The 10199-nt window shown below is 43.5% G+C and overlaps 1 protein-coding gene and 1 long non-coding RNA gene across 17 annotated transcripts in view; one reads left to right on the top strand and one right to left on the bottom strand.

Annotated features, from left to right (window-relative positions):
• Positions 1 to 10199, bottom strand: part of LOC114904818 (myocardial zonula adherens protein) — a 136925-nt gene that overhangs the window by 42381 nt on the left and 84345 nt on the right. Inside the window, exon 17 of one of the 16 annotated variants that reach the window (XM_029239157.1) lies at positions 875 to 6530. The exons of the other annotated variants lie outside the window; for them this stretch is intronic. Within the exon in view, the coding sequence (XP_029094990.1) occupies positions 6477 to 6530 (54 nt within the window). The 3' untranslated portion in view covers positions 875 to 6476. Of the gene's footprint in view, positions 1 to 874; positions 6531 to 10199 lie in introns of those variants that run through there. 16 annotated transcript variants of the gene reach the window in all.
• On the top strand, positions 6409 to 9821 carry LOC114904821. Its single transcript, XR_003796038.1, has 3 exons — positions 6409 to 6553; positions 6939 to 7154; positions 9056 to 9821. It is a non-coding gene; the product is annotated as an uncharacterized LOC114904821 (long non-coding RNA).

Genomic DNA, 10199 nt, shown 5'->3' with positions numbered 1-10199 from the left:
TTTTTTTTTTTTTTTTTTTTAATTAATTAATTTATTTTTGGCTGCATTGGGTCTTTGTTGGTGCGTGCGGGCTTCTCATTGCGGTGGCTTCTCTTGTTGCGGAGCACGGGCTCTAGGCGCGCAGGCTTCAGTAGTTGTGGCTTGTGAGCTCTAAAGCGCAGGCTCAGTAGTTGCGCATGGGCTTAGTTGCTCCGCGGCATGTGGGATCTTCCCAGACCAGGACTCGAACCCGTGTACCCTGCATTGGCCAGCGGATTCTTAACCACTGCGCCACCAGGGAAGTCCCGAACAAAGAATTTTTAATTAGGTGTCACTTTGTCTTTTTATACATAATGCTATTGCACACTTAATAGACTACAGTATAACTTTTATATGCACTGGGAAACAAAGAAGTTCATGTGATTCACTTTACTGCAATATTTGCTTTATTGCGGTGGTGTGGAACCCAACCCGCAGTATTTCTGAGGTAGGCATGTATATGGAAGCACCCAGCTCCACACCTTGCACAAAGCTGATGCTAAAAAAAAATGGGGGCTTCCCTGGTGGCGCAGTGGTTGAGAGTCCGCCTGCGGATGCAGGGGACACGGGTTCATGCCCCGGTCCGGGAGGATCCCACATGCCGCGGAGCGGCTGGGCCCGTGAGCCATGGCCGATGAGCCTGTGCATCCCGAGCCTGTGCTCCGCAACGGGAGAGGCTACAGCAGTGAGAGGCCCACATACCGCTAAAAAAAAAATGGTAGTTTAAATAAATGTTCCTATTGACATATACACACTACTATATATAAAGCAGATAACTAATAAGGACCTACTGTATAGCACATGGAACTCTACTCAGTACTCTGTAATGACCTATATGGGAAAAGAATCTAAAAAAGAGTGGATATATGTACACGTATAACTGATTCATTTTGCTGTACACCTTTGTGTACACACAACTTTGTAAGTCAACTATAGGCCAATAAAAAAAATTTTTTTAAAGACGTTTATACTAGTCTTGTCAATTTTAAGACAAAACAAAACAAAAAAATAAAGGAGGCTTTAATTACACACACACACACACACACACACACACAATATGTTCCTAAAGTTCAGGTGCCCTGGGACATGGACCCTCAACTGTACTGACCAGGACTCTCCTGGGAGCCCCCTAGCTGCCCTCCCTGCCCCTCTCCTCTCCTGTTTGCCAAGCGCGCCCTGCCAGAGACACCCCTCTGAGGCTCAGATCTGATCAGGCAATGGGGAGCCATCGAGGAATTAGGAGCTTAGTAATAAAGGACATTTTCTTGGCTTGTTGCTGGTAATCCACAGCAATTAGGCCCAACCTACATTTCCAGTCTGTTCATCATTACTTCCTCCTACAATCCAGTCAAACTAGAATAATGTTCCCTGAACTCACCCTATACTTTCTGGCTTCCACGCTTTTGTTTTTTATTTATTCTGTATCTTGTCTGGCACGTCCTTTTCCACCTACTCAATCCCTGCCCAGAAAAATCTAACCCGTGCTGCAAGACCCAGTCAAATTTCACCTCCTCCCTAAAGACTCCGCGCACACTAGAATTAGTGAACATTTACAGGCACTGAGCTACACCCTTAGCGTACATTCTTTCAGTCAATCAACAACCCCTGAAGCAGGTACTATTATCATCATTCCCATTTTTTTGATAAGGAAACTAAATGTTGGAGAAGATCAATAAGTTGCTCAAGATACAAAGCCCAGTCAGGAGCAGATGCAGGATACAAAGATTGAATTTACTTGAAGCCTACAAACTTAACCACTATGTTCTCCAGCTTGTGTGTTCCCAGCACACAGCTAATTGTCCTGCTTAACCCTTATATTCTGCCTTGAGTTATAACGAGTTTTAACGTCAACCAGAAAGTCCTTTGAGGGCTTTGAGGACTCAGGTCCATTTTTACATTTGGTTCATAAAAGTTGCTTCTTAAATATTTACCGATTGACCCATCAGAGAAAAACTCTCCGTAAGTGGAACCTAGCCCTTCATCTCCCCCACTCCCACTTGTGTGTGTGAGGACTGGCTTTTCTGCAGACTTCAGCACAGAGGCAGGGGAACAGAAATATATAAAGACAGTGGCACGAGGGAAACAACTCCAGCTTGATAAAGCTTGAATGAAAAGAATCAGTGGGGGAAGGATGGACTATCCAATAAATGGTGTTAGAGAAAGCAGCTTTCCATGAGGGGAACAAAGGGTGACAGCTCTATTCACACTATATACACAAGAAATACATTCCATGTGGATTATTCTTTATTTGTTCAACAAATATTTATTGAGCACCTGCTATATGCCCGTGACTATATCCAGGTCAGTTAGGGATATAGCCATGAACAAAACAGACAAAAGCCACTGCCCTCAGGGAGCTTACATTCTAGTGGAGGGAAACAGATAACACATAAATAAACAAAACAGATAAGTGTAGGATATATTACAAGATGATAAGTGCTATGGAGAAAAACAGAGTAAGGAAGAGAACGATGGGTAAGAATGTGGGGGAGGGGTGTAATTACAGACCTAAAGATGCAAAACAAAACTCTAAAGCTTATGACAGACAAACAAGACACACAACACAGCACAGAAAGATTGATAACTTTCTACCAAATTTTAAAATGTGTATATTATACAAAACACCGTAAACAAACGAAAATGACAAGGAGAAGATAATGGCATTCAAACATTTTTTGACAAACGACTAATATTGGCACTATACAGAGTTCCTAAAAATCAGCAGGGAAAAAAAGAAAAACAAACAGAAAAACGAACAAAAGATGACCAACCAGTTCATAAGAATGGGAGCCTGACTGGTGAGAAGTTTATGCTCAATCTCTACAGTTGTAATGAGCAGTCACCAGGCTGACGCAAGTTAAAACTAAGACAAAGAGATACTATTTCACAACTGGCTAAAATTATAGTCCAACAGCACCAGGAGGTGATGAGAATGTGGAGAAATCTGCCCTCATACATGATGGGTGGAAGTCTACGTACACTTTGGAGAGCAATTGGGAAATACCGAGCAGAGGAGAAACTGTGCCAACCCCAGGCCCTGGCGATTCCTCCTCTGAGTACATTCCCTAGATAAGCACAGACACATGTGTGGCATTGTTTGCAAAAGAATAAAAAATTGGAAGCAAGCTAAATGTCTATCAGTAGGGTACATTACAATATCATCTAATGGAATATTAGACGGCCATCAAAATGAATAATTCTGATCTATATGTAACAACTCCAAAAACAAAACTGGGGAAAAGAGTAGGTTGCAAAATAAATACAATAAAATTTATTTATATATTATAAATAAAATTTTACATACTTTTTTAAACACAGAAACCAAGCTATATACCAACAATAAATACATGTATGTGTAGTAAAAGCATAGAAACATGGTCTGGATAGAGGCCAAATTGCCTCCGGAGGAGGCGTTAGGGCAGGATGGGGTGGAGGGTAAGAAGGGAAAAGATCCGAACTGGGAGGAGTAAAATGAGAACTTCTAATGTTTTATTTAGAAAAAATATGAAATACACCAAAATGCTAACATCTGTCAATTCCAGAAGAGAATACATGGGTTTTATTTTTTATCATTCTCTTTAAGTTTCTATATTTTAAATTTTTTTCCAATTATAAAAAAATAAGCAAAGAACAACGCTGGCTTTGGAGTCAAAAATCTGGGTGTGGACCTAGCACCATCATCACTTGTGGAGAGACAACTAGCTACTTATTTTTTAAGACTCTTAAGTCTTAGTTTCCAGTAGTAAAAAATGGTGCTAATAATACCTCCCACAGAGGGTTAACGTGGGATGGGAGGTGTAGATGCACACCTACAACACATGAGGCACACCTTGCAACATGAGAAACATCCACTAGCTAGGAGTTACTTGGATGAGGAGCACAAGCACACAGACTACTATGGGCAGAACATGAGCACCCAGGTCTGAGAAACATTTCAGAGCCAATTAGAAACAACTTCAACAGACAGAAAGTGGGTTCGATGACATTTGCAAAGAAAAGACCTTCTCCCTTGAAAGGACAATTTGAATCGTGAATACATTAATCAATACATGTCACACAATGAACCTGCAATACTTCTATAATGCATACAAAAAAGGTTTACACCATGTGAGCTTTCTGGTTACCTTCTAAAAACTTCATGCTTTAGATAAAGCAGCTGAGATTTTAAAATAAAAAAGTGGCTAATACAGTGTTAAACACCAGAATTGGAAACTGTAACACTTTGGATTACTATAAATAAATTTGGCCTCAACTTTTGAGTAGCATCTCCTTTGGGTGGGGGTGTGAGTGGCCCTGAGACAGAATCACAGCCTTACTAAGAGCCCAAGGCTTAGGATCCAGTTAGGGGTCGGGGGATGGGGTGGTAGTATGGGGTGAGTGTGGGGCAGAGTTTGAGCACCTAACTCATGTTTGATGCAGGAAGTCAAGTTCATACCATATCACAGTCCTGGCAGGAAGGGGTGAATTTAGGGACACAGGCAAAGGCAGGGAGGAGCAGGTGGAGGGAGGTCCTCTCAGGCAGGGGACCCGGATCTAAGGAGATCCCTGATTAGCCCAGGACCCAGCATCAGGCCTAGAGGGAGGTGCAGGGGTCGTCTAGGGCACAGCATTTGGGGGGCGGGGGGAGGCACTCTCACGGTCCTGCAGACAGCCTTGGCACCTCACTCACCCTCTGCCCCAGAACATAAGGTCTACCTAGCCTCAGGGTACTATCTGTGCCCCAAAAGAGAGAAGGAACTCCAAGGGCAGGGGGGAGAGCACACAATCCTGGGAGAGAGGCCCTAGTGGGTGCCCCGCCTCCTCTAGAAGTCATTACATCCCCTTGTCTGATATTACTTCAATTTTTGAAGCTGGGTAGTGAGTCTACTCCACTAGAACAAATGCCAGTAACTTTTCCACCACAGACTGGAAAACATGAGGGCAGTAAAGGTATCCCTAGAAACAGTGTAGGTCCCTACACTAGAGTGACATCTAGATTAGCGATTCTCAGATCTGACTCAAAGCTCCCTAGGGGAAGTCTGGAAACCCAGCAAGAGTATCTGGGGATCTGCATTCAGACAGAACACAGTGGAGGTAAACTGCATCAACGGTTCATACACATGTGGGAAGTCATTCATCTGCGTCCTTTCCCATCACTGCCTACTTGCTCCAGCTGGGCAGAAGCATCTAAATTAAAGACCAAAGACAACTACTGACAAGAAAGCATTTACCTGCCCACTTTGCCATGGAAAAGAGGATGGAGCGGAAAACTACCCAACGTCTAAGTGACACCTCCCCCTTAATGAACTCACTTCATTATTATTAGGCTAATACCACCCACTGACTATTACTACCACTGCTGCTACTACAGTTCTCAGCAACACCGTTTAGTTTTGATGAGATACCAGGGCCTGTGGCTGTCTCACGAAGCCCTCTATGAAAATAAAGCATGCATAAAGTATATTTCACTTCAGTACATTTCAGCCAAATACATTTTTTAAATTAATTTATTTATTTTACTGCACGCAGGCTTTCTCTGGTTGCAGCGAACGGGAGCTACTCTTCGTTGTGGTGCGTGGGCTTCTCATCGTGGTGGCTTCTTGTTGCGGAGCACGGGCTCTAGGCACGCGGGCTTCAGTAGTTGTGGCTCGTGGGATCTAGAGCACAGGCTCAGTAGTTGTGGTGCGCGGGCTTAGTTGCTCCGTGGCATGTGGGATCTTCCAAGATCAGGGATCAAACCCGTGTCCCCTGCATTGGCAGGCGAATTCTTAACCACTGCGCCACCAGGGAAGTCCCCATTTTTCTTTTCATCAGATATACTTCTCCTTTTCATGAAGTGAGTTGAACTGTCTATGCGTGATGATAGAAGCAAACCAAATGTTTCTTAAACAAGAAGAGTGCTAAGTTGATTAGTGCCGTTGATCTTCATTCAGAAAGGACATCCTCAGGGCCACCTCCTACATACAAATATAATCAAACTACAGAGACACCTGGCTTATTCTGTATTTTCTGGGGTGTGATCAGGCGGGGAGCACTTCCTCCTGGAGCGCTGGAGTTCTTCGAGCCCGCTTCCCATCTCCTTCGCAGGTGTCCTTGGCAGCTTTTCCATGAATAAGGCTTCATCCTCCAAGACCAGCCTCCACCTGGCACTTTCTAAATTATTTTTTAGTACTATTCTTCATCACAGTTCCCTCTTTGATGTCTAGGAACCCACGTTTCTAGAAATACTCTATGGATCTTTGAGTTCTCTTGACTCTGCAGTGTCATGCTGTAGAAGTTGAAGTTACAGAATGTGGGTGTTTCCACAAATAAGAGCCCTACGTGGCCACATTTCCTTTTCAATGTCATGTCCTTCGTGTCTTGTTCATCAGCTCATCACACACACATGCCACCTCTTCCCAGCAGAGAGAGTACAAGTGTTCTTCGAACCACGAACGATAAAAGGAACTGCTTCCAACCCAGAGCAAGCTACCATTTTGTCATCTTCCAAAGAGCCAGAGACTAAATCTGGAGAAGAGCTCGTGGGACATGATCTGGAAACAGTTCAATTGAGCAGGTTAGCGTGGTGGGCTCGGTGCCACAGCTCCTTTCCCCTTCCCCCATGTGGCTAATTGTCAGTGATGGAGATCACTCTGAATCCTCTAAACACAGGGTATTGGGCAAACATGTGCTTTTGTATTTTACATTTCAGCACACCACACAAGACTTTTAAAATAAATTGTGTGCTAACAAATGGCTGATCCATTTAAAAGGGAAGATTCTTGGGATGGAGAGAATTTAAATTTTTAAAATTGCTTTCCTCCAGATAATTTTCCCCTGGGCAGAAAGCTGCTTTGGTTGGCGGGGCACTGGGCCTTGATGAGAGCAGGCAAAGAGGTGTCAACGTCCTGTTGACTGAAGATGTTTAAAGATGTGTCACGTGTTCGCTGCTCTGGCTGCAGGTTCCGCCCAGCCTTGTGCTCCTCCCTGATCTCCTGGTTCCTTTAACGGCAAGCTAAAGAACTCAGCCGGATTCCAGACAGCTTGTCAACAGAATGAAGCCCAAGGGCAAGGACGACTGGAACTCAGCTAACACCAGATGATAAGATCCATGAGGGCAGGACCACATCTGCCCAGCTCCCCACTGGGTACCCAGCCCCACCACAGAGAAAATGCCGGTGGGTAACTGGTAAATGGATGGACGAGTGAGTTTCCTCATGAATGCTATTTTTTTCAGTCCCTCTGTGTATTTTCTGGCAAACCCTTGAAAGTCTAAAAGGGGCATATTTAGGCGTGTGTGTGTGTGTGTGTGTGTGTGTGTGTGTGTGTGTGTGTGTGTGTTGTGTTTCTTTCAGATCCAGAACCAGTCAGAAGAACTAGTGGTGGGAGGGAGATGACCAATCCCTGTCTAACACCACAAAAGGAGACTTAATTTGGTACAAAGATCTAGCCAAGTGGGGGTATGTGCTCCCACACTTCACGCAGGACGCTTTGTATCTTTTCTCAATGAACCTGACCCCATAAGATACATAATCCTTCATTTCAAAAGGGCCCATCCTGCCCCTTCTTACATGCAGAAATCCCTACTGAAATATACTGTCCCACACAATGAAAAGTCATTATTGAGCTAAGGACTGCAACACCTACGCTGGTTAATTTTTATTCAATATATCGTCATCATCATTATTATTATTATTAGAAATTACACTCCACTGAGGTGGAAGTAAATATGCTGCTTAACATTTAAGGATTCCAAGAACCTCAGTAATAATACCTGGATGTTTTGAGCTAAAAAAAGAAGCCCATCATTTTAATAAACTAACTTCATTCACAGACACTGTGATTCAGATGACAGCAACAATGGATGGGAACTAGATTCCTACCCCTGGTGAGTGTGAAGCCATCACAGGGACAAGCTTTCAGACTTCATGTGAGGGAAGGAAAACTGTCCCTAACATTGGTGACACGTAAAGGTTGCCTCTATTTCCGGGTCAAATTTGTCTCAATATCTGGGTGGCTGGAGTTCACAGATAGAAAGACACTTCTCAAGTCAGAGTTCAAGATGCCACACATGACTAATTCAGCTGTCTGGATTTTTCAAACTTTGGTCCAAATGACTTGAACCAATTTAATATGTCTTTGCTGCTTTCACTCATTATGCAAAGCAATGAAAAGGCTGAGATCCTAACAAAAGGCACAGCCTAGTAAACAATAGAGAATTCTTTATATAAGGAGCTTCTATCCCGACTTCTCTCCTCATAAAATGCACCCGTGATTAAAGGCTACATATACTTCCCAGGACAGCCAATACTAGAAATGTTTCCTTTATGTTGAACAGAAAGCTGAAATTGGCCACCCAGTGGCTCCAGCCTGGCTTTGCACTGCAACACAAACAAAAATATATTCCATCTTCTCCATGACCGTTTTCTAAGATGTGAATTCACCTCTCATGTCTCCCCTTTTGCCCATGTCTTGCCCGAGTGCTTCAACCACTCCCTGGATTACTGTAGTTCTCAACTCCTTTCCAGCCTGATCCTGAACATCTCAATGTGCTCATTTCTCCCCTTTCCATGGTTCTAACTTTTAAAAAAAAGTATTCACATAAATGGCTACAGCAATTGGAATTTTAAACCATCCTTTTGTTGTATGCGTTAATACAGTGTACTGGACGAATACATTAAGTCTTACCACCTGATTTAAGTAGTTGTTAGTTTAAATTTAGAATTAAAGCTCTCTTCCTCTGTCTCTATCTAACTGTTGAAACCCAGCTGGCCCCTAGGTGGTGCTCATTCTGGCGGCGCCATCCTAAATTTCAGCCTGTCATTTCATGCCCGTGGCTGGGTCTTCCAGACCACCTCATCAGCACTTAGAGAAGCTCTACTTAGGAGATGTTAAATCACAGGTAGTAAAGCAAGGCATGGACAGTGATCTTTATATGCTTCCCTATTTTCATATATAAATATTCCCCTACTCCTTTCAAATTGGTATGTCTGTTAGAGTCCGGAAGTCACTTAGAAAACAGAATTCTAAACTACTTGAAAATGTCTTTTAAAAAAGACCAATCATTAAACCCTTACAGGTGATAACTCAATCAGAAGCCCACACATATGAGGTTTTGTTCACTGGTTCTCCAATATTCGACGGGGAAACAACGCAGACAGCACCCTGCCGTGAGGCAGGAGAAATGGAGTGCACCACAGCCAAGGAGCCCCACGGGGAACTGAGGGACAGCCTTGCCCCGGACTTCATGTGTGTGAAGTTCAGAAGCAGAAAAGCTATGATCTAACAGCCATGGTTCCAGAGATGCTAAATGTGACAAAGCAATGCTTTTCCTTGGGAAACACACTCCTGACAACTACCCAATGCTGATATACGGCAAGACCTACCCATCCCTGTTGCTGGCACTGTTCCTGCCTGGCAGTGCCAAGGAATTGTGAAAGTGCATGCGGGGTTTCCTCATCTGAGCCTTTGTTCCCCATTCTCTTATTCTACTGAGCCCTGAGACTGACACACGGGCCAATCACACTGTGTGACTGGGTTTCTCATTTGGGAGCAGATTTTATCTAATGTGTACGTTTACCCTACACACAATAAAAAAAAAAAGGTGTCCCTCCCCATCCTCACAATTGCCTGACCTTAACTCCACTCATAGCGCCAACATTTTAGGGATTAATAAAAAAGATAGGGCTTCCCTGGTGGCGCAGTGGTTGAGAGTCCACCTGCCGATGCAGGGGACACAGGTTCGTGCCCCGGTCTGAGATGATCCCACATGCCGCGGAGCGGCTGGGCCCGTGAGCCATGGCCGCTGAGCCTGCGCGTCCGGAGCCTGTGCTCCGCAATGGGAGAGGCCACAACAGTGAGAGGCCCGCGTACCGCAAAAAAAAAAAAAAAAAGATATACGTTTAATCTTCTATTTGTCTATCATATGTGTAAATTATTTATTAGAAGTAGATATACTTTAAATTCTAATAATACATTAACAGATAAATTTTCAGAGTTGTGCTTAATATAAATTTTTTTTCCAGATTTTCCACTGCCAACCAAATGTTTAATTAAATTGAAACCTTTTCTTTGCAAGTTAGAGAATTAGTCCCTAGGGAATACTTATCACCTTGTTAGTACTAACTGTTCTTATTTTCATCTGATTTTTCAATCGAGCAAGAAAAATACACTAATATGTGATTAGCTGTACACAGCATGGACTTTCTCCTATGGAGCATCAC

This window comes from Monodon monoceros, unplaced genomic scaffold (genome assembly GCF_005190385.1).
Source record: "Monodon monoceros isolate NGI ecotype Baffin Bay Population unplaced genomic scaffold, NGI_Narwhal_1 Super_Scaffold_21, whole genome shotgun sequence".
NCBI classification, from domain to species: Eukaryota; Metazoa; Chordata; class Mammalia; order Artiodactyla; family Monodontidae; genus Monodon; species Monodon monoceros.
Note: the sequence above shows the minus strand (reverse complement) of the source record. Positions and strands in the feature narration are given on the sequence as shown.